This window comes from Chiroxiphia lanceolata, chromosome 2 (genome assembly GCF_009829145.1).
Source record: "Chiroxiphia lanceolata isolate bChiLan1 chromosome 2, bChiLan1.pri, whole genome shotgun sequence".
Classification (NCBI taxonomy): Eukaryota; Metazoa; Chordata; class Aves; order Passeriformes; family Pipridae; genus Chiroxiphia; species Chiroxiphia lanceolata.
In genome coordinates, this window is record NC_045638.1 from 27255668 (window position 1) to 27281518 (window position 25851).

A 25851-nucleotide genomic window follows, 5' to 3' on the forward strand; every position below is an offset into this window, starting at 1 on the left:
GAGGTTGTTGGTTTTTTTTTCAGAGCCCAACAGAAGTGATAAAATCATGTTTTTCTTACAGATACAGTATGTAAGAAGTTTTATCACAAAGTAAAAAAAGGAATAAATCCTTTCATATTTATTCAGAAGGTCACATGAAGCAATGCTATCATATGCAGCCAGTGTCAATAGGAATCTATAGGCCAAGCTACATGTATGCAATATCCACTTGTCTTGAAATAATTTCCTCAATCCCTTGTGCAAATTCATGCCATACAAAAGAACAGCAGACTGGAGTCAGGGAAGGCTTCTGATAATCATGTGTAAAATGAAGTTGATTTCTGGATTATATCACACACTTCCACAGACTGTAAAAGTTCTTCACAGACATTAACAATAACCAGCTGCAGAAGTTAAAGCATGTAAATAGACATGCCTATCCAAAGACTATTGGATAAAAATATGCCTACTTTTACCTTTTAGGGAAGAACACAAGTTAAATACAGAAGATGCACACAAATCCACGTGCATACTGTAGTCATTATTTTTAATGTTAGGGGATGGGGATGAATACACCAGACATTTAGCTACCAAAACAAACCAATGCTTCTTTGCAGAGATCACCCAAGAATGGAAAGCCATTCACCTTCAGTTAACCCCTTACTCATTTCATGTAGTTTATGTAGTTTCAAAAACAGTCCACTTATTTTCACAAAGCAACAACACACATCGGATCTATTCTGTGCAAGAAGTTTCCATCTCCATGCAAGAAGCTGGCTCTTTTGGTTGAAGATCTGGATTCCATCCCAGTTCTGCTGCAGACTCCATCTGTGATTGTGCACAGTAAGCCAGACAGCTCACTTCTGTAGCTGAACTACGTCCCTCTCTAGCACTTCATATTCGAAATACAACTTCAGATTACTCAGATCAAAGACCACAGTGAAGCACCGCATTACAATATTTGCTAATGCAACTGCATGACATGTTGCAGAAGCTGCATCTGAGGGCCAGCAAAGCCTACAGAGCCTGACCCAAATGCCTTACACCAAAGGACTCTCCTGTGCAGCATGTCCAGATGAACATCATGGTCTGGAAAGCCTCTTGCCTGCTGGCGTAACAGCACAAGTGGGGGAAAACAAACACAAAGCAGAATTTACCAATGCAGAGCAGGAAAAGACAAAGCATCTGGTCCTTTCAACAAACAGGTAAGACAAACAGCTTCCAGTAACCATGACAGGAAATATTGTTAGTGTATGCTTCCAGCAGTGCTGTAACATACATGCACAGAAAAAAAAAATGGCTCCCAAAGGCTTTACTGTGGAAAGAAGACCAATTTAGGCATGAAAACGGTACTATAACAGTTGCAAAGCAACCTGGCAAAAAAATGTTTCATGACAGAAATTACTTTGATAGGAATGACACTCTTCATGGGAAGCTGACTGAGGGGATACTGTGCCAAAATAGAAGTGCAGAGGAACTCCCGAGCGGTAAAAAGGTACATACACACAAAAGAAGTGCAGAGTAACACTGACAGAAGCCCAACAACAGTTCCCACTGAAGTGAAGTTCACCTCTACCCACTCCAGTACTGTCACATCCCATATAATCATGCCATAACCACCACACTGCTGTCAGCTACAGATTTATGAGATCTGAAGAAAGACATTGTCTTCCCAGAAGATGAACCATTTGTGAATATGAATGTTGAAAATCGTCAGTACATGAAAGCATCTGTTCTGACTGCACATCTTCTGAAATACTTGACTAGTGGGGGTTTCTGCAAAGGAAATTACTTGTTTCCTATGTCCAGCTTTAACTTGTTCTGAAATTAAAGTACTCCCATTATAAATTCAGAAGTGAGGCAGTGCATACACCTGCAAGTGGGAAATGCAGTTTGTTATTCAACCAAAGAAACCGCCTCCAAAGATAAGCAAAAATATCTTTAAAAGAAAGATATTTTAAAGATCAGTCTTTAAAAGAAACACCTACACAGGTAGCAACATTCTTCTGGGTCACTCTTATTTCCTGAGAGTTCTTATAGTTATCAATCAGAACTTCTCTCCTTTGAAAGGCAGATAGAACAGGTTTCTGTAATAATATGTTCTTAGCCTAAAGAAGATACTCCTCCAGAGAAACAGTAAACACTATTTAATAGCATAAATTTGATAGGAAAGTTCAAAAGCAAGTATTATAACTAATTTTTAATATTAACTAAATTGCAAGTTGGTGTCTCTTACTTTCCTAAATTCCAACACACTCATGCTGTGTCAAAAGACAAAAGAGTTTAAAGGGGGTTGGTTTTTAAGCGGGGCGCAGCGATTTCCTCACCTGTTGCAGGAACACTGCAGCTTCACAGCCACTTGGAGCCACCACAGGCCAGCTGACTGCACGCTGCCCATCTTCCCCCACATGATGCAACCACACATATTCATGTGCTACACAAACCAATTAAGCAGAACAGATCATATCAGGCCAGAACACATCCTGTGCAGCCATTAGCTCTGACACCGTATAGGTTCCTAATGGATTCATACCACCAATTTTGGCCTAACTGCAAGAAATGGGGCAGCAATGAGAGTGAACAGGACAGGGCTTGTGCGACCACATAGCATGGCATATCTATTTCCCACAGCCTTTTGTAGTATAAGCTCTTGGAAGATCTGAGGCTGCAGTCTTGCAAGTACTTGGACTACAGGCTCCCCTTTCACAGCTACCCTTGCTAGTGTTGTTCTATAATGCCATTAATCTAAAGACTCAAGCAAAAGCAGCAAAGCCTCTGACAAAAAGAAGCCACTCTACTTACACAAAGATCCAATTCCATCAGTCATCATTCTCCATTCGACTCTATACTCCCTTACCACCACTTAATGCTCTCTGCTGGTTAGTCTTCTCCACTCTACTGTTGAGCCCCTTATTTCAAAAAACTCATCTTGCAAGTTTTTCAAGATATTTCCCTTTGATTTTGACAGAAAGCAGTCAAGAAAGACAATCTATGCAAAACAGTACTACATCTTGTCCACTCTGCAATGCCCGAGTTCGCATAAACCAATCTGAACTTCTTTCAAGGCATTCCTTGACAGTCAACTTGTCTACTTTAAAATATCCTTCCCTTTATTCAGCTGAATCACCACTGTCGTTGAAGCTTATATTGTACATTATCTCTTTCATGAGGTTTCTCACTTCTTACCAAAATGAAGCCTAAAATACAACTAAGAAACCCACAAGGTAATCATCCACTGGCTACATCAAGTGCATCCATACCCTACTCACCATCAAAAACACTTATTCTCCACCTGAAAAGTAAATATTTTCCCCAAAACGGTAGGACCTATTGGTGCACGTGTTGCTTCTAACTCCATACAAGTGCATATTGTCAACTGAAGAGGCTGTGTTGCTGGCTCTTCATCTCCAATGCTTTCCCGGAGGTCAAACATAGCTGGCTATCGCCTCTGCTTGATCAGCAAACTGAAGCTGGCATAGTGGGGCCATGAGTTAACTTTTCTTTTGGATCACCAGGTTCAGTCAAGTCCCCAGCTGCCTATCAACCACTGCACTCGGAGGGCAGAAGCAGCAGAGAGCAGCCCCTCTACAAGACAATACACAGTTACAGAAAGTGAAGTGTGCCCCATTAACACAGATCTCTCCAGCTGTATTCAAATCCAGCTATGGAGGAGACATACCAGAATCACTGCATTACTAAAACCCATTACAGTTCCTACTGCAGAACCACATTGCCCCTCCTAGACAGCATATTTATTCCCTGTGATACACATACAAACTGAAGGTAAGCAGACCTATTAGACTTTATTAAAAATACTGTCTTGAGATTATTCACAACAGCTGTTTCCTCTTCAAGCTAGAGGAAAACAGATGGCAACATAACAAGAGCTAGATAATTTTAAAAATTAACTCTCAGACATGACACTTGTACAGGATGTCTTCCACTCATGCATCTCCAAATGGGCTAGTGAAAAAAAAACTGATGCCAAATGTCATTTTGCTAGTACAATATAGCATAATTAACACATCAAAAAAAGGGCAGAACAAAGAACACATCAGATTGCACAGAAGAACTGCAGGTTGCACAAAACACAAAGCTGGTGCAGTAGATTCCCTACAAAACACTGAGAACATAACATTGTTTATCTCCTCTCTCAAACACCTACAAAGCTTGACAGCATCAAGACACCTGTAAAGCATCAATTAGAGGCGTGGAGAACAGGGATGTATTCTTTTTAATATTCATTAGTAACTTCAATCAAGATTCATAGGGGTGGAAAATAGCAAGGAAAATATTTAAAGTCATACTAATTATCTCTGTGAACATGAGAGGATTTTATTTGTATTGGTCTGGCAGAACTGCAGCCCATCAACTGTATTTCATGCGTATTCCATACACTTAAGAGTAGAATTTAAGAAACTATACATACACCACTCTAACAGCTTTAATACAGGTTGAGGGAGACCATGTATTATTGAGCTATCGCATGTTGAAACAATTCCTACCAAAACATCAGTATTTATGGACAGATAGCAATGAATATTCAACTAGTTATGCTTCTACAGGACTAAGTCAGAGCAGAATGAAAAATTTTGGACAGAAATGAAAGCTATGCTTCTAACCAGCTACTTTAAGGAAACACAAAGTTCGGGTAAGCGAAGAGTATCTTTTTTTTTCTCATATGCTTGGCGCTGAAATGCAGCATGCAGCAGACCACTGAACTACCAGCAGGCTTCAGGATCTACTGATGTCTCTGAGTCTTACATTTAGAGTAGTGAAGAAAACACTTCACCATTTTTCTGGGCAGAATCTTAAAAGTAACTCCTCAAGTTCAATATATACTGAAGAACTTCCTTGGCAGAAGAATTTATTTATTTTAAAACCCAACAAAGTAGTCTCTGCCAATCCAAACATCTTTCCAAATCCCACTGAAGATCTGCAGAGAAAACACCCAGTTCTGTTCTCCTACTCCATTAACATGCCTGGTATGAGCTTCCACCACTTATTCTATTAACATTTCTGAAAAACTAGAAATTAAATAACTAGAGCAGTCAGACACCAGCTTTACAGTGAAAGCAAAACTGGTCCAAAAGAAAACTTACAATATACACATATGTATATCTATTCATCCCCCTTCAAAAAAACCCCAAGCATAAAACAAACCAAACACATAAGTTGTGTCAGATGGTTAGCACATTTACAAACACAGCTGGTCCTAAACTCATCTTTGGATACGCTCAACCCTATAATTGACAGCACAATCCAAGCTATAGTCCCTGTGATTCTTCCACCTACCATGTTTAATTGTCGTAATTTGAAGCCCAGTGTGCCTCAGAACTGCAACGCTTGTGGTCAGTAAAGCAGATATACAAACTGAAATACTGTCCTTAATAATAATATATAGGGAACGTATAGCATAAAATAATAAAATATACTACAAGCATAATCATAATCTGTGCAATATATACTGCAATGCATTATATGTTTTCTATATTGTATAGTCATGTGTTATAGAAATATATGAAAACCCTACACAACTTACAAGCAACTTTTAACTCTGAAACTCTCTGATGAGCTGACATTTTAAAAACTTTAATTTCATTTCTGACTACTTATTCTACTGGGTTTTGACACAGCTTTATCTGAAACACAGAATAGAGACTTCTTTCTTCTTACAAGCATAATCAAATATCATATGATGCTAATATTTTACTAGATCATAAATACATCTGTAGTGTCTAGAATGGTGAAACTGTTTGGTGTATTAAAAAGCCAAGCAGTGAAAGAGAACAATCACAGAAAAAAAGATACTTCCTTCCACGCCATTTTGTCTTTCTGACTGCCATTCTAAGGGTAGAAGACTGGATTTTGCAACTTGACCACCATGTTATTCAGCAAATCTGTGATCTCAAGCAAGACAGTGAAGTCTCTGACATGGTCATGTACTCTCTAGCTGTGACTGTATGAATCAACTTCCTCTATTTATGGAAAGTGGGTACTAAATTAACTCTTGCCTTGGCATTTATCATCTACAAGCTTCATTCTCAAATTCACGGGATATCCTCTGTCTGGCACAGTCTGCCATTCCAAGTAAGTTGTGTAACTCCTGCTGGCATGGCTAACCAAAGTTGACACATGTTCACATTGCAGAGGTAAAAAAAAACAAAGAATAAATCTTTACTGTCTTACGAAACACAAAACTCAAGTACATGGCATTGAGACTGCCATCCCCATCATCACACCCACACCCAAACCTGTTTAAATGGTACCTCTTCCATTAGTTTGCTCCCTTTTGTAAAGGCAAAGTAGATATAAACACATGTATTGAAAATATGGCTTGTAGATGAATTAGGAGATGAATTTCTAAATCTTAAGCACAGGCCCTGCCTTGTTTTCTTGAGGAATCAGAAGTAATAAATGCTGCCAGTCAGACTAAAATTCAAATGGAAGTTGATGGGGCACATGTGCAGTTGATAACTGCAAAATAACCACCTAAAATAAATCTGCCAAGGAATCCAACTACATCGAATTTTAACCAGTTACAGTGTACTTGCAGGAACAAGAAGGAAACTCATTTAACAAGCTTCCTTCCTCATCTTTTTGCTCTCCTGACAGATCCTCATTTAAAATGCTTTATGACAACCATCTATATCATGTGAGTGATCTAAACTAAAGTTCTCTAGCTTGTTATCATTAAGAGCTGCAAACTACCAACAGTTCACACGCCAGGGAAGATGTTTACTGAATAGACAGTACAGCTCTGTTGTCTTCCCAGCGGGGAGGAAAAAGCCACTTAACCAGATAAGCTCGTCCTTTCAACTTCTCTCCACTTCCACCTCTCTGCTGTACCCTTCAGCTCAAAGGAGCACCTAATCTAATTTAGACAGTGCCACAATCAACACTGGACTTAAGTCAAAGACCTCACTTACAACTCTAGCACTAACAGTAAAGCTGTGCTATAAAGGAATGTTCAATAACTAACTGTACACATCTCATGGGCTCTCTGCTACCTTTTTTCAGGAGATCCTATACCACTTTCTTTACATAATAGTTGTAAAAATATTTCCTCCCCACAACCCTGCAACTGCTGTCTCCTTACATCTTTGCTTAACCTGATTCCCTGTCATCTCACTGGCTCTTACCCAAGCAAGATACCCTTAAACATACAGGAATGCTTGATGTCATGCAGCAAGGAATTACTAAACCCACACAGTGCAGACTTTATGTGCATCTTAAGTGAAGACAAAAATCTCTGAGCAATTCGATTACAGAAAACAAGCCCCAGACTACCATTCAAAATATTGTGCATGAGTTGTCATTCACCTTTTGAATAAAGATTAGCAATGATAACAACTTCTAACTCTTTGAATCAGTCAGAACCGAAGACGAAGAGCAAGGCACCACATGCTCATCTACATTGGTCATTACTCTCCCTTCTGTGGAAGCAGCACATTACAAGGGCTGCTGTTATGAGACACACCACCATCTTTTAAAGCAGCAGGAAACTCAAATGCAAACAGAATCCTTTCATCTCAAGTACAGGTCTGCAGGGACAGTCACTGGTTGAGCTCATAAGCTAATTTTTTACACAACTCTCTGTCTGCTGCAAAGACTCCAACACAGCTCCCACAGAAATAGCACAAGAAAGTCTAAAAAAATCCTTCTGGGGAAGGGGGAAAGAAAAGAGTCAGGAAACAAAGGAACATTACACTAATAGGTCTCTTCTGCTAATCAACAGAATGCTGCTGACATGATATAAGGGCAGACTTGACAGAGTCTGGAGAGAAGTAAGAGCATGCACCAGAAACTTCACAAAAAAAAAATCAGACATGGTTTCAAACCACAGAAAGAGGGAAGAAGAATAAATCACTAAAAAATGTCACAGAATGAGAGTAAGATATTAGTCAAAATACATGGATGAATAAAGGGACAAAAACAGCTGCAAAAGGTTAAAGAGGGTTCAAGAGAATTTATTTTCTGTCCGTTTCAACAGTTCAATTACAAACAATGTGACATACTGTAGCAATAGCTACCTAATATCTGGTGCCTCCCACACACTTGCCTTTATCCACAAAGAGCTGTGGAAATACTCGCCATCCAATGCAAGCCACAGAGCCTTGAAGAAGCACAACGGGGTTTGGCTCCCATAGCGTACAGGATGCATTTTATTGCCACAGTCAGCGTTACGAAACGCGCAGCCCTATTTTCTGTTATTGCATCTCCACTTCCTCTTTTCACCCTTGAAGATTCTCACCACGGCTATCCCAGGATCAGGAACTGCAGATTTTATGTGATTAAGGCTAGCCCAGACAAGATCTTACCAAAACATCAGTGGTGCCAAGGCCCTGAGCACAACCTCTCCTCCACCCCTCAGGGGTCTGAATGCCTCGGCTCAAGGCCAGCTGTGACACAGTGCAGCTGTGTAAACTCGGATCAGGCTGCTGGGGAGAGAGCCATGCGAGAAAGCACTGGAAGAAGCCTCACTGGGCACCTTTCTCCACTTGGGAGTTGCATTCCAGCTCAGATACTCACCCTTGGACCTTGTCAGAGCTATGTAGCAGGTCTGTCTGTGCCTGGTCATTTGCCTTACCAATCCTGACTGAACTGCTGACTTAAATTCCTGCTGTTACCTTGGAGCTGCGCAACACTACAGACTTGTCTGGTGATCACCAGGCTCTCAGTTGACCCTGGTTAGCATAATGGAGCTACTCTACCCTTGTTTGTCTACCCACTTTGATGGCAAGATCATTGCCCTGCCTGCTTTGCTGTCACACTCACCTTCCAGCTTGCCTTTCTTTACCAAGTAATGCACTTTGTGCTCTGTGACAAGTGGAATAGGTTAGCCTCACACTAATCTTTTTTTATTCAGTTCTGCTCTAAATATTAATAAAACACACTCTTACACCAGCAGGCACTGGAGTTCTGTGATTAAGGTCACAAGGAACAGTGGAGTATTTCACTACTGCTATCCAGAACAGGGTAATACTTTTCAAGGCTAAGCAAAAGGTTATATTTGTAACATAAAGTGAAGAGCAGCTTTTCAGAAAGGTAAGCAGCTAGAATGCAAAATGGGATTTATTACTAAGGCTATAGCAGAATTCTCTACATTATTTAGACTCCAAGCAACTAGAACAGAAGTTACTTGCACAAAACAATGCTCTACACCAGGACTGGGACCTCTATGTGGTAGTTCAGTGTTAAAAATTCCATTACTGCTAGCTTACAGAAAGGCAAAAACTGTGTCAAATCCTGCAGAACAACAGGGAGAGTCTGAACAAGCTCTACTGGGGAGGAGCAGAGGAGGATGGGTACAAAGGGGGAATTAAAAGGGAAAGCAACAATTTAGTACCAGCTTCCTCTTTGCTTTGTATTTCTAAGACCCAAACAGACTACTAAAACTGTTTTCTGCTAAACTCTTCCTACTATCCTCAAGTGTTTCAGCTAAAACAGGTAACATAACTCAGGAGAAGTCAGCTTGTCCTCAAAGATGCTCAGATCAAACTTAAGTGTTAGGCAGCCCTTGGCTTCAGAATAGAACCTTAAATAATTCAAACAAAGTTCCCAAAAATCCCAGAAAACGGAAATCTGCATCTTTCCAATCCTTGTGAGAGATACCTGCTCTGGTACTTGTCTTGCATGTGACTTGCAAATGACTTGCATGTCATTTCTCTAGTACTGGATACACCAGGAAGGACTTTCACTGCAAGAGCCTTACTGTGTCCAGGAAGATACAGGCATTTGACTCCAAGGGAAGATTGACAAGAACAGGATCTTGAAAGGAAGGAAGCAAGACTTGGCTAGGCAGAGAAACAGAATCCTGCTTGTCCTCCCCTGTCCCTTCCCCTGGCAGGGCTCTCTCATCACCCTGGGCAAAGCCAGTTGATTCGATCTCTACATACATGAGGCACCTGCACTCAAAAGTCTCAGCAGGGGGGAAGGCACACCACGAATCAAGTCAGCAGGAAGGAAGACGACTGACATAGTCAAGTAACAGTGTTTGGATATATATTCAGATCCAAAATCCTTGCCACTCAACAAAATTGCCTTCCAGAAAAATATGGAAGTAGACTCAAATTGGCACCATGACTGCTAAATACAATTTTTCTATCCTGTCCCCCATGTAAGAGTCAGCTCTGCGTTGGAAAAGGCTGGAAGACTTAAAATTCCATCATATGGTAAGGAATACAGTGAAAGACCTCAACAACAACGCCAGAGCAGGTTTTGAACTGAACAAGGTGTGCAGGAAACCATGTATTCCACTACATGAACAGAACACAGATAATGAGGATTATAATAATAATAAATTATTAATAATTATAATAGAATAATTACTCATTACACAACTATCACCCATCTCATGGACTGAAATCAGCACAGTGTTTCCCTTTTATAAGTAAATAAATATTCCTGTAGTGGCAGGGAAGTTGTGTACCCAAAGGGACTCAAGGTTACAAGGTTATCCTCATGATGGTAACCCTCAGTTTCAAGTATCTGACTCTGGAAGCTCACTGGTGCTTAGCAGACACAGGGGTAAACAATACAAGCCTTCTAGACACTAGTGCCAGCTGCCAGGAACATGAATGAAGACATATGTATGATACCACAACATCACAATGAGACAAATACCCAGGCTGTCTCACAGGCAGAACAGCAGCTATGTGTTTCAGTGACTTTCTTAGATCAGGCTGTCTTTCAAATAATTAGCATACAAATGCATTTATCATTAAGGTTAATTAGGCAATTAATGAACTGAAAAATTAAAATACCTGAGAAGACTGTAAAATGAACTAAGTGGGCCAGGTCAAACTTACTTTCTAGTGTTTGGAAGGTTTGGGGCTGAACCGTCCAATATGGATTATTATGACAGCACAAAACCAACAACAATATAATTACACTGTCTAAGGCTAAGCCATAAGTGCTGACATGATTCTGAAGGCTGGGCATAACTAAAGACCCTTTAGAGGCATCACTTATACCACACAAGACTTAGAGCAGCACCTTTTGAGTTAGTTTTAATTTACAGAAACCTCAGCCTCCTTCCATTTCCCCCTCAAAAGCTCTCAATCACAGCCCTACAACAGAATTCACGTTAGTCCCCATTAACAACTGAGTAAGCACTCCATTCTTCAAAATAAATACTTAAGCATACTCTTGATACTAAGCTATTTTGGTTCAAAAATTTTACTTCCATGATTGTTAAAAAAAAATAAAATCCTGATTAAAATAAAGCTAACCTATTAGCTTAAAATCATGTTTTGAAGCTTTATATTGTCGTCATCTTCATCCTATGGTGGCCTATTTTAGAGCTAATCTCATGTTCTCCAAAGAAAAATATCATTCAACAAACAGAAGGCAATACAAAGCAAAAAAAAAAAAAGAGCACATACTGGCTGGGCCACAGCTCATCCTCTCCACACCCTGCTCCTCCTCCAGTTATGAAGGTTCAGCACTCCAGCACAGCTGGTTTCAGGTGTATCACAAAGGACATAAAAGCAACAAACACCTTGTGAGAGGCTACTGGCCAACACAGACTGGTTCTCCTCCTCCCACTGCATGGACTCCATATAAGATTTTCTAGATGCATTCCCATAAGATACCCTTCTTCCTGCCATGCCCAGTCTCGTTCACCACACAAACTCTAACTTAGGGGGGAGATTATCCAGTCGGCAGGGGGAGGGAAGCACACATCCAGGTCCGAGACAACAGCAAAAGAAATATCAAATACATGCACATGATACCTGCACTAGACCAAAGTGCTCCACTGTGCTTTTGCTTCTGTCCAAACCCAACCTACCCCAAGACAAATATCCCAATTTTATCTCCTGCAGGCTGATACCCTAGAAGATACATACATTGCAAAATATATTAGCTAGCACTTCATCATGACACCAAGAACTAAAGTATGTTTTACCTAAAATACAACAAAAGCACTGCCTCCTCCAGAAGCACAAAGGGAACCAAATTCCTGCCTTGCGACTGACTCCATACTCTGAAGAAGTAGGTGGAAGCTCCTGGCCCCATCCCACATTGTGAAGTTCTGGAGAGCAACAAGGGATCAGACCTAGCCCCATACCCAGTATTTCTTCCAGCCAAGTCACCTCCCAAGTCGTGGGTTTTTCAGGTCACATTCCAAAGCACCGAGTTAACCCCATGAAGGGCAAAAGGAATTCTGGCGTACCTGCAGCCTGGCACTAATTCACAGACATGTAAGCTCTTATTTGGTTCTAAGCCCTTCCTGGATAAGATATTTGTGCCTGACCCCATTTCATTCTGCCTCTGGGCATGGTCTGTTAAGTACAGTATTTGCTCACGTTTCCCAATGCAGTGTGCATGGTACTGCTGAAGTAGGGACTCCACCTTACAAGCATCTGGTACCTCTGGTTATAGCCTAAATCAGTCACCACACACTGGAAAAAAACAAACAAAACCATGGAGTTTGACATGGCACAACTAAACCCAAGAAAGATTTCATGCGAATAGGTGAAAATTACACTTTAAATTCCAGAAATTCACTTTGCACAAGAAAGTGAAGTCCATATTCAAAAGCATGCAGTACAAGTTACCCCTAGTGCTAGATTATGAACTCCCATTAACAGAAGAAGGGCATCAGCATACCAAAAATTTGTGGGTGTTATCAGAAAACTAATAATCACAACATTTTCCACTAGACTGTTACAGAGATTGGTTACATTTAATATTGGAGCTGATTTTAAAGTCATTCAGATAACTTTTTATTATTTTTTTTCTTTGCTTTCAAACTGACAACTTTCTGGAACCCTGTCACAGAAGCAGGTGTCAAAACACACAAATTATCAGCCTATTAGAGCTTCACTTAAGTTATTTTGCTCTGTTGCCACATTCCAAATGCCCCTAGGCACTTTTTTTTCCCCTGTCAAAAATCACAGAATCACCATTCAAAATAAGACAGTCAGGAGAACTGCTCTGAATAAAAATAAAGCTAATTTTTACCTCTCTCTCAAGCAAATTTCCTTAGTAGGCCTAAAAAATAAAAAGTCCCAGGGGAGTAGGGAGAGGCACTTACACTATCTTGAAATCTAGTTCCTCCCAACTTTAACATGCAATACCAATTTCCGCAAGTCCTCTGCAGGCACCACCCCACAGAGCACAGAGGTTGGCTCTATTCATCAGTATGAGAGGGAAGAGGCATTAACAGTTCTCCTGGTTTTAGTAAGGGGTGGATTTATGACCACCAACCACAACCTACTTTCTCCATCATCTCTGAAGCACTACTCATCTAAGCCTATTCTGCAGCACCTACCTGGAGCTCCTCTCCAAGTATTGTACACTGTTAGAGGGGACTCTGGTGTTCCCACTGGTCAAGCAGAATCATCCAAGAGCTGCTGGCCCTCAGTGTGCAGCAAAATCAATTATGTGGAACAATCTACAAACACATGGTAGACAAATATTTACAGTAATGAGAGTGGTGTTGGTCAGCTCCTATTTTACATTTAGGGCAAGAAATGCTAACAGAGCATAAATGTGGTTCTTCAGGTATCTGAACTTCAAATCTGAATATTATGCAAGGTCAACCAAGGTCCCAAACATCAAATATCTACACTATAAATGCGACTCGAAGTTTACAAAGAGGAGTCAACCAGAGAATGTTTGCAGAAATAGCTGACAGGCCCCTTCTGCTTATCTACCAAGGAATACTTTACACCAAACTCAGAACTTGAACATTATATTCCTGCACGCAAAATGCAACTTCTCATCATATGAAGAACTAAACTAATACATTAATGAACCAGTGCTGCAGGAAAACATGGTCTGAAGGAAGTCTCTTAGAACTAGACTTGGTCTAGGCTACTGAAAACTTGCACAGATCAAGATGAGGACCTTACTGACAGCCACTATAAGGGCACAAAACTTACAGGAGCACAGCTCCTCTGACTTGAGCAGACAAGGTGTAAGTTTCCTAGTACCTTTACTGCATCCCTGAAGCAGGGCAAAATACAGTCTTAAAGTAACAATAATCACCTACAGAGCAAAATAGCTTTGGTTTTACCCAATTCTCAGCCACACTGAGCAGTACTGTTACTTTTACACAAATACAGAAGACGTGAGAACCTTAAAAAAAAGTTCTGTATTCACGTGACCTACTGAAAGGCAGATTTCAGACAACTGCTGGAGTTTCACAGTTCTGTCACTATTTTTGCATAGTTTGTGGGAAACAAGTAGTACTTCCTCTGATTCCCTTATAATATGTAGAATAAATATAATGTGCAACTACCCATATGTACAGCCCTTTTAATGTAATCGTTTATGCAGTTTCTGTTAAAGACATCAAAAAAAAGGAACTCAAAATAAGAGAAGGAACTGGAGTCATCAGATCTGAAAATCTAATCTATAGAGGAGCGACAGATCTCACAGTGCTAGCATTCCTTGCTTCTCTCTGCTAAAACTTTTTGAAAGAAGCAGCTAAAAATAAGATAAATACTTCCCCAATATTAAGTTCTCCCTGAGAGCAAATGCTGCCATTTCACAGATACTCCACAATTCAAAAAATGGAAGGGAAAACAGTGTATTTATATAAAGAGAAAAAAATGCATCCAATGCAAGTCTCGTCTTAAGAACATGTGTTTTATGAAGAAGCTTTTGAACATGTACCATACCACTAAAGATCTTTCATGTCTACAGACAGCATGTAGACAGAAAGCTACAGTCTCAGAAACAGCACCCACAGCTGGCAAATGACAACAACAGAAGAGTCAATCACTGAACTATGACAAACCTCCATTTGGTCTGGAAAACTTGGGCCAGCCACTCAGATACATAAATATTCATAAAAGCATAATTTTTTTTCAGAGAGAACAAAACTACCTCTTGAAAAAATAAAAGCAATTCCATTAGACAATTGTATATCCTCTTTTTTAGTCACTATGAGCTATCTGCATCAAAGCAAACCCAAGCAGTAAATCTAACCTAAACACTGTTGGTTTGGAGAGGAAGGATTGTTTTTGTGTTAGACACACACAACTCTCGCATTGTGTCACACTGTCAGAGCTCAGTTTTCCAAGATTGTGTTCACGTGTTCTGTAGCAGTCACTAGCTTCTCAAACCAGAATCTAAAAGCAACTGTAGGATGTCACACCCTGTGTCTCCTGCAAAATAGATCTAATTTTCCATTACAAACTGGTGATTGTTTCTGGGCAGGGGGAGGGGGGAGAGAGACTAAGAAAGGCAGCTTTTATACTATCTACTAGATTTTTCTTCTATTTCTACCACCCTCCTTCCTACAATTCTACAAGCTGAATGCCAGCCAGAAAAATCAATGAAACTATTTTTCACTGAAATATGAAAACAAAGCATCTGAGAAGTTTCATGATACAGTTCAACTTCACCATTAGGCACATATAACCTCTTTAAAGAACTCACTAAATGATTCAAAATGCACATCTCAGAAGATACTAAGAGAAACAGCTTTCAGAACCTTGCACTGTAGTGAATGAAACAGGAAATGAGGAACAAAGAAAGGAATTTCATAGATTCCAGATGTACTCTAACACCAGCTGGGAAATACAGGCAAGAATCAACTAAAGCCTTGTAAAAAGCTACCACTAACTGTTTTCTTCTAGAGTTCTTAACAAAAGTAAGTAGCTGTAAACAATTTGTAAATAGAAGTATTTTTAGATTAAATTGGAAACAGTAATAAAAATAAACTTCTTCCCCTCTCTCCTATTTTTAAGGAGTTTAAAACTCAGCCATCGGTGCATCTGTTTTTTTGAGCTGATTTTTATAAATGTAAGAACTCTGTAAAAGCAGCCATAACAGAAGCACAATTGTAATTAAACTATTTCAAGTTGTCAGTTTTCCATTACTTGGAATATTAAAGCTAAATGAAACTTGAAAGCAAGGAAAATAAAAACCAGTAAACTTGATTTATATTACATGCCTTCTGTACAATTGGAACTGAATGGAATTTAAATTTGTAAATTGCTAGTTATCAGTCACTCGAAAACATTGTTCCTACAGTTATAAATTAAAAAATTAACCACTCCAGGTTAAAAATCCTGGAAACAAAATTCCTTCACAAGTTCAAATACCCTTCTGCTCCCTGTATAATATGTCTCCAACATTTCATCTTCCTTTTCTGAAACACAAACTCAGGTCTTTCAATGTAAACTTCTTCTAAATGGATTTTGAAACCTCTGAGTAACAAGTTTAGCAACAAACAGACATGGATATTTCCTCCTAAAGTCACTGTAAAAGATGAAAAGAAAGCTTAAGAATGAATCTTATGGAACACAAATCTGTGTTAATAATTCCCCCTCCTCCTATTATCACAGAAATAGGTGTTCTTCCCAACTTCAAGACTTTTCATTAATTAGTCGCGTGTGACAGAATTGAGACACTTCATCTATTGTTTGTCCACCTACCACCAGCATACAAAACTGCATTAATATTTATTCAAACTAAACATTGCCTCAAATGCTACCTGTTCAAACCTACCAGTCATTCACAGATAAGTGAAATACTCTCCCTCTTACCATCTCATCATATTAATCTGTTTCAGACAATGGCGATGCGGTCCCAGTTACACACCCCAGCAGACAGGGAACAGTAGCATTCAGTTGTTGGGCTAATGAAGGGACCTTTGTTTTGCCCCAGTGCTCCCTGAGAGGTAGTAACAGGCAAATGCACAAGTCTCTAGCCAAATAGAAAAAAAAAATAAGATAAGACTTCAGATATCTGGAATGAAAATTGAACAGAAGAACTCTCAATCAACCTCAGAAGTCAGGCAAGTCAGACCCGGCTATAGTCTTTAATGTTTGTGTTCTTTCCTCAACAGACCTCAAAAATAGATACACTACATTTTTTTCCCTTTCAGACAGAAGAGGGAGAAAAACCCCTCGAATACCTCAAACTTTCCACTGAATATTTAAAGTGTTTTACATTTGGCAACGATCCATTAAAATCTGAGAAAGGCAAACAGGGGAAAAATATTCCAGTTCTTCATAGTTTTGAAGCTTCACATCTCATTTTGCAAAACTTTCACCCAGAAAGTCTTCTATAGGAGGAAAACAACATGTGAAGTTTCAGGGAAGTTGCTTTCCCCTTGGTAGAGGTTAAGATGGGAGAGGAAGGAAGTTAGATTTGTTTTCATTTTACTCCAAAACAAAGCTTTTATTTGGATCCTAAATTCAGTCACCAGTCCACTATGCTGATGAAATCAGACACTGCTAAAGAACAGACACTTCATAAGGTTTAGCAAATGTTAGTAAAATCAGAAGGTAAGAACATCTAAGTCTACGACCAGCTTTTCAGTTTAATAAATACAACCTGTCATTAACTCCAAGCTTGAGCTTTTCCTTGGTGTAACCGCAAAATATATAAACCTCTGGTACCAGAAGGTTTAAAAGCACAGCATTAAGACATATCAGTGCATGTTTTAGCTATTAATATATGTCTTAGGTGATTTGCTCCCCAGAAGCATTAAGAGTTAACTGGCACACACAAATATTAATTTTTCTTTGACATATTTGGCTGAATATTTGTTGGTCTGATCATTAAAAGCAATACAATTGTCTGATATTTACATCTTTCACAGTATGCAGCAAAGACTACAGTCTTTATTCTAGGCTTCTTGCTCTCACAAGGGGTAACTAAGATTCATTGCAGAAAAACATCCATTTCCAGAGTGAATTGTCACAACATGAGAGGTATTAAGTACTCCTTAACAACTCAAAGCGGATTTTGCCTCATTCTTTCCCCACCCCCTCCAAGAAAAAAATTGCTATATGAGGTACTCACAGACCTAATTCGACTCTCACAGAAGCACAACTATTGGCTTCAACAAAATTATTCACAATTTACACTCCTGTAATGGAGATCAGTCAGTGACTTAGAAAGGACAGAGGCAATACCTGAAGGTCATTTGCAGTCTATAGCACTGATCTGATCTAAGAATTTTAACCTGATGTATTTTATTAAAGGTATTTTTGATGGGTTTTTTAATTGTATTTTCTAATTTTGCTGTAGACAACAGTCTTCACTGTTCACATGAGAAGATCTTCTTTACATGGGAGCAACAGTGCAATAAATGGCTTCATATGATAACAGTGTTTGACAGCATATCTGCATAAGTAGAAATCTTGCTGTGATGTAAAGAAAGGGGAGGGGGAGTTCTGTTTAAGCAGAAACATCATAATATTAGATGCCTCAGGCTTTGCAAGGTAAGTGTGGGATGGAGAAGTGGGGCAGCATGTGTGAGTATTAATCGTTAATACCAACTAAAACACCTAAACTTTCATAAGCAGCTAAGGTTCATGAACTGAGTATGAGATTCAAGTAGTTCTCAGGTGGAAGGTCAGAGATATATCTATATCAGCTTGTCATATTATCCTCTTGCTGGTCTCGCTGGAGTTTTAACATTTGTTCTCCAGAGCAGCTGACCAAGCCAGTATGTATCAGCAGCTAGCAAATACAGCACCAGCAAGAAAACATGTACTAAGGAAGGGGAGTGGACTGAAGAGCACAGGAAGATTCAAGCAGTCTCATGACACTGCCAGAATACAGACATGAAAGCAGGGGACGCACCTGCTGTCCCCTCCATCCGATTTCCACACATGCATACTCCCAGTCAAGCTCCTGATACTTGTCCAGAGACAGCTCTGACATTCACTTGAGCACACAGATTCAGCTCACTAAAATGGACAAAAATTAAACCTGACAGGAAAAATAACATTCTTTGGACCTGCCTTGCAAATTGAACTGGACTTTTCCTCTGCAAGCAGAAAAGCATCAGTCAACAGCAGGTGTGCAAAGAGCATTTCATAGCTGAGAGCAAGTGAGAGGAAAGGGGAAAGACAAGACCTGCCTCTTCAGCAGCAACAAGCTACTAATTTGGGTTAGCATATCATGATGTCATGCCTTTGACTGCAGCTATGAGAACAGAATTGCAAAGCAATGTGCAAAGCACAGAGAAGAACAGCATCAGCCTGTACAGAGACATAAGAACAGAGGAAGATAATATTGGCATCTAACTAACCCAGTAATTTGAGGAATAGAAATTTGGTTTCAACAAATTATAAACTTCTAAAAAAAGAAAAAAAAAATCACACAAAAAACACCAACCAGTCTGAAGAGTAATTCAATGTAATGAAAAGTTTTCAAAAGCATTTAGTGGAAAACTGCAAAGATAGGATATCCAGTACTTGCATCATGTCCTCCTGTAAGAGCATTTGGTACTCTGACCAACAGATAATCACCCCCAGGAAGAGACAAGAAAACACTTAGTTCTCATGAGAGAGATGAAATAACACTTTTTTCAAACATATTAATTCCAAATGAGGACAAAAAAACCTAGGAAGTTTGCATACTGACATCAGAGGCTCTGAGCAGATCTGTTCAACAGTCTCACTCCTGTGAATTTATCTCTAAACACTCTAAAAGCCAAAACACATTGGCTTCCACTCACATATGAATCCTCCTCTAATTAAAAGAAAGTAAGGCTCTGGATAATTCAGTGTCAGGCTGGCAGTCCTGAATACAAGCATCTTCTATTTTTTCAAAACTACATTCACTGAAGCATTTTCTACTGCTCCTCCATTTCCTTCTCTCACTTGCAGAGACTATGCTTTAGTCTCCACTTTTGCTCCAGCCACGGCTTCTCCTGACAGTCCACAAACAGCCACAGCACTCCTCCTCTAGAAATAGCACTGGTCCCCCATTTTTTCCATTCAGCACACTGCACACAAGTTGGTCAGAACACAACCACCACCAAATCTAGCAGAGTTTGAAATACTGAACCAGTGGTGAAAACTCTGCCTAATCTATTCTGCACCCTTCATAGCCTGTGAGACTCAAGCCTTAAATAGCACTGCAGTCAATCAATAAGAACATAAGTTGTACTTTATTTTACCTACACAACATCAGTTTAAGCTTGTTAACTTTTTAATGTGAAGAAATGATCTTGAGAAGTCTTGAATATATTCAGGTGAGATACAAATAACTTTTCTTCCTTTCTTTATTTGCTGTTCCACTAACTTAGAAATACCGGAAAAAACCCTGTTATCTTTATAAGAAACATTTTACATTTCCTAAATAAAATTTTCTAATATATATATAGATTTAGGAAAAAAGTATCTAAGAAAAACTCTCTCATTCTAAAAATATCTATTCAACAACCTTTTGCCCCATTTAAATGGGGATAAATCCTTTTACAGTATTATACAGTGAACATATTTAGTCGTAATTACTTCTACAAGTAACCACTTAGGCACTAAATCCTAAGAGACAACATTAAAAGGGACATCTTCTCAAAGCAAAATGGATTTCCCTGAACAACATTAGCATTACTAGACTTAAGGGAGACATTAAGTTTGTAAGACACAAGACAGTTTCTTCTTATCCTTAGAAATGCAGAGAGACATCTCTTGAACATTTATTTTGTATCAAGTTTAATGGTGGAAGGCTGTAAATACCTGCTCTTGGCAATCGACCTGCTTAAAAACTAGTAAACTAGCACTTAAGCAAATACTCTGCCTTCACCCAAGACTCTCAGTTTCACAAAGAAAAGTTCAGTTGCTTTCACAGTGTCTTAAAATACATAGCTCTGCATGAATTAATAAAAAAGGCACAGCAAAAATAAGAGGCAGAGACACGGCACATCTACAGACCAACCATCCTCTCCTGTCAACTGGACATAAACAAGGTTTTACAGTTCCTAGAGAATGGCAGTAGCCAACTTTTATAACAGAAATTTCACTGCTTTGTGGTTCTGATCACACTTAGCGCTAAGGACAGACGATGCTCCTGGAATTCCCACATTTTAGACTAAGACCTCAATACCTTGTAACGTCAAAAGGTCCATTCCTGGCCTTTCTAAAGATGATAAAAGGAGGTTTAGAAGTTTATGTCTTCAATTGCAACAATTCCTCACAGTGTACACATGGACTGTTATTATCTGTGAGGTCAACAGAATTATGAGCAAATGGTCCTCCTCGTTATATTATGGCCCCTGGTAACCTTTCAGTGTACAGTATCCTCCTGTCCCAACTATGACTCCAAAAATATTGGACTGTTTAAGCTCTGTAACAAGCCCTAATACCACTAAAAAAAATACTATTTTAGGGCAGAGCCTAATCCTCCTAAGTATGAGTACTAGATTTCAGGGGCATGAAAAGCTTGATATTTTAAAGTGAAAATTCCTCTTTCTTTAGATTTTTCAAGTATAAACAATTTCACAAAGTAAAATCTGCCAGAAGGTTCTCTGCTAGCCAGCATACAGCTTTCAACAGCACAAATGCTGAATATGAGTTTTTATTTTTTCAACTGAAAGTTTAATAGTTGATGCCATTTAAGGAGAAAAAAAGTAGCAATTAAGTACAGCATATTTATTAAATATTAACATTACAACAAAAGTCATGTTGTCAAGCAGAAGGACTCTCTTTGTAGTTTTTCCAGCCAATCATCAGTCATAGAGCCTTATGTTGTTTCCTTTCAGGTTTTGAAACACTGACTCATGGAAATATCAGCACTGCACACTTCCTCAAAGTGGCAATCTTATAGGAAGTGTTTGTTTAGTCTTACATGACACATTGTTTTGTTTATGTATAAGGGATTCCGGTAAAAATAATTTTCAATTAAAAAAAAAAAGACAAAAGCACAGTTATGGGAAGCCAAAATAAATCAATTTCAAATAGACATTTGAACAGTGCATTCATTAGCACAAGTACTACTTTTTTCTTTCTACTGTACATTACTTCCTTGCAACAGCCATGAACAGAAGTAGCCAGGCATTGAGTTCTTTCAGTTCCAGTAGCCACAAAAGCAACTGGACAAGAGGCAGGTAACACAGTAACAATTCCTCTTAACGCTGCTCCCTACACCGACAGAGTTTGTATCATTGCTCCGCAACTTCAATATCTCAATGAGATATCTTTTGGAAGTGGCTCACCACTGCCAGTGCAACTGAATGAGGCAAACATGGGTTCCTAAGAAGCTCAATGCTTCACATTTTCAAAAGATGAAACAGATGGCTCAAGCCAAATCCAAGCATGACTAGAAACAACACTCCTCAGAACAGGGAGGCATTTATATAATTATCCATGTAGCTAAATATGGCTGATTCCATGCAACCCATCAGTCTCAAAAGAACAAGTTACACCAGCAGTAGAAAATGCCTTCATTTACCTGCAGCTTCTTGGAAATACAGGGCAAGCCAGCCACAGCAATACATTACGTTAGGGCATTCAAACACCTCCAGGCTACAATGCTTTGCACAGCCGGAAGCCTCCCAACTGCATCAGCCTCTCCATCAGGGAAGGCAGCCAACATGGGTGTCTCACTCTGTGTTTGCACTGATTCCTCAAGGCATCAACCCTACATTTCATCTGATTTATAACAAGGCACACTTGTGTATCAGCGTCCCCATTCACAATTTGCCAGCAAAGGTGTTGCAGAGAAGGAAACACCTTATCAGATCAAGCACAGAGTACTTTGTAGTCAGACATCAGTCACAGCTTGGCCAAGAAACAAGCTCCCAAAGAACAGAACTGACCACTTCTACAGCATGATAAATCAAAGCAAATCAAAATGGGAAAATGACTTATCCCATTGTACTCAAATAACTTGTCCCTTAACCCATTAAAAGATTCAAAGACTCCTGTCACTAGAAAAGAGAGAAATCTACAAGATTTCAGTGAACGGGAACTGCTAAAAGACAAATTTACTCTTGGGAATAGCTAACAAAAGTAGTGTCCTTCCAACATGCACCATCTTTTCGGTTGTGTTCAGTAACAGGCCAAGGAGCAATGGCCATCAACTGAAACACCAAAGTTCCACCTGAACATGAGAAACAACTTCTTTATGTTGAGTGTGGCAGAGCACTGGAACAGGTTGCCCAGGGAGGTTGTGGGGTCCCCTCTCTGAAGACATTCAAAACCCACCTGGATGCCTTCCCGTGTCTAGGTGACCCTGCCTTGGCAGGGAGGTTGGGCTAGATGATCTCCAGAGATCCCTTCCAACCCTAACAATTCTGCGATCTCCCCTCAGATCCACTCACAGGATTTTTTGCAGGGAGCCTGCAAGCCTCCTTATACAACTTCTTAAAGATTACAATTGCTTTATGAGGCCTGTTAGATTAGAAACACTCCCTCAACCCACTAGAGCAATCCTGCCTCTTCCTATTTTTCTGATAAATTTCACAAGAGATATTCAGCTTCAGAAACGTGTTTAACTTTCGAACCCGAATCCCAGAAACTCGCGTTCCAGCCACGAAGCCGGCGCGTGGCCGTTCCCGGGACACTTCCCACGGACAGACGGGAAGCGCTCACCACCGCCCCCTGCCGGACGGCGCTGGAACACCTGGGCGCAGCGCCGAGCCAGAAAGCGTCGGGCATTATCCTGCAGTTCATCCAGGAAAGAGCTTCGGCTCTCAAGGCAGAGGGGAAGCACTGCTGGGCCGCGGATGCTGGCGGCTTTTCCTACTCGCTATCCACGCTAAAAAGCAGCAGGGATACTTGCTGCAGTACTACCGTAATCAAACGCTTAGCTTTGATCGAGGTTCTGACAACTGAAGTCAGCAGCAGGATTAACTTTCGTCTGCAACTTAAAGAGATTAATCTCAAGACTTTTGCTGCTGTTATTATCTTCGATCTCTTCCACAATTCAAAGAAATTCCCACACTCTCATGACTTCAATCATCACTGTTTTCTTCTCAAAAAAAAAAACCACAAACCTAAGCAAACCAAAACACCCTACCCAAGAGTCATCATCCTATACGCGAGATGTGTTTTTACTGTTTTTACTAAAAAACACCAGTAGGAACAACTTGCAATAGCATCACTGCATGTGTCTGGATTTCTCCCTTGTGAAAGGACCTTTTTTTTCTCCCCTTCCCCTCTTTGAGAAGAGCAAGTCTCCGACCATACTTGGTATACTGAATCTATTTTCCAGATTTATAAAAGGATACAGAATGAACACATAGAATTTTATCATATAAACTAAAAATCACCTCTTAAAATCTGCTATCACTAAACTAATTGATGACAATTAACGAGGAAACGATCCTAGCAATAGTCTCTTTGAAATGCTAATGCCACTATTCAATAATGAGATTTCCTATGTAATCTCACATTTTAGTTTTATCTAACACGATAGCTGGTGGCTGTAAATTTGCTTTCGAACGCACGGACTCGAAAAGGGAGATTTCTCAAGATCTTTATCAGGAAGCCGCGAGCCCTCGGTACCCACCGCTGCGAGCCTGGCGCTGAACTTCGCCACTTCCCCTGGAGCTCGCAGTCCCCGCGCCCCATCCCGGGAGCAGAACCGCTCCCTCTGCACGGGGGACTGACTGATTGTCTTACGGAAACGAGGGATTTCCCTCCCAGCCGGCACACTCAGAACTCGACCAGGGAGAGTTTAATCCGCTCGCTGACATCTGTCGCTTACTTTCTAATAATGTGGTTTGGAACTCGATCAACATTAAGGAGAGGAGAGGAGCGAATCTCCCAGCGCGGGTCGGAGGAAGCCGTGAGGAAGCGGCAGCAGCCTCTGCCCGTGCCCTCGCCAAGGGAAGGGGTCGAGGCATCCGCTCCTGCCCACAGCCGCTTTTGGGCCGGTTTCGCACCACCTCTGCCACTGACACACAGTGCTGAGACTCGGTGACCGCCTTCAAACTTTTAGTTCGTAGCTTAGCAACGAAAATAAAAAAAACTAAAAAAAACTAAAAAAAAAAAAAAAAAAAAAAAAAAAATAAAAAAAAAACAACCCAACCAAAAAAACCCCCACAAAACCCACCTAATATCCTGCGCCTCCCGGACTCCTGTGGGTGCCAGCCGGACGGACGGCGCTGCCCGCTCGTCACCGCGGCACCGACCGCCCGCCCCGCACGGCCCCGCGGAGCCCCCCTGGCCGCGGGCACCGCCCGCCCCGCCGCCCCCAGCGCTCCCCCGGCGGGACAGGAGCGCACGGCAGCACCGAGGGGCGTCCGGCGCCGCCGCCTCGCCACGCTCCCCTCCAGCGGGGGCTGCCTGCGCGCTGCCCCGCGCCCTCACCGATTTTAATCCTGACGCTCTGGAAGACCCGCAGCCCCTCTTCCTCCACCGCCATGGTGGTGGTGCCGCCGCCGCGCCTGGCGCTCAGCAGTGCTCGAGCCCCGCCGCCGCGGAGACGCAGAGGCTGGGCAGGAGGAGGCAGGCGAGATGCTCCGCCGGACGGGAAGGAGGGAGGGAGGGCGGCCGCACGCCGCGACCGGGCTGGAGCGAGCGAAGGAGGGAGGGAGGGAGGGAGCAGCGAGCAACCGCGCAGCCCCGCGCAGCCGAGCCCAGCGGAGCCGAGCCCAGCCGAGTGCAGCGCCCGCCTCTCCCCCCGCCGGCCGGCCGGCAGCGCCCGCCCCGCCGCCACCACAGCCCCCTCATTGGCCAGCGGGGCGGCGGCCGCGGCGCTCATTGGCCCGCTGCCCGCGGGGGCGGGGGAGCCCCGCGCGGGGGGAGCGGCGGAGCGCGGCAACAGCTGGAGCGCGGCCGCCCCCTGAGCGAGTGAGGGGTCGCTGCCGCAGCACCGCTCCGGTGATCCCGGCCCCTGCTCCTTTGCTCCTGGCCCCGGCAACCTCCGCCCCGCCGGCACTCCCGAGGGGGCAGCGCGGAGAGGGCGAGGGCTGACTAACTCCGTGGCCTCGCTCCAGTGCCGGCCCGGACCAAGCGCCTGGAGCGGCCGTTGGCGTCATGGCGAGAAAGAGGGAGGGATGATGTGCAAGTCCTGTTTCCCACAGAGCCATAAAGAGAGGGCACTATCGCTGCCCCCGGTTGAAAGCCATTCATTAGCGGGGAAAAGAAGTCCCGTATTAAATGAACAAACCTGTTTGGGCGCTGAGAGCAGGCCAGTCTGTCTCCTGGCTCCATTTAATCA

At 41.5% G+C, this 25851-nt stretch overlaps 1 protein-coding gene across 2 annotated transcripts in view; it reads right to left on the reverse strand.

Annotated features, from left to right (window-relative positions):
• The window catches only part of RASA3 (RAS p21 protein activator 3), a 127749-nt gene extending 102522 nt beyond the window's left edge, over nt 1-25227 (reverse strand). Inside the window, exon 1 of one of the 2 annotated variants that reach the window (XM_032679535.1) lies at nt 24999-25227. In XM_032679535.1, the coding sequence (XP_032535426.1) occupies nt 24999-25053 (55 nt within the window). In that variant the 5' untranslated portion in view covers nt 25054-25227. The remainder of the gene's footprint in view (nt 1-24998) is intronic. The other variant, XM_032679536.1, reaches the window with a different exon arrangement.
• Nucleotides 25228-25851: the final 624 nt, after the last annotated feature.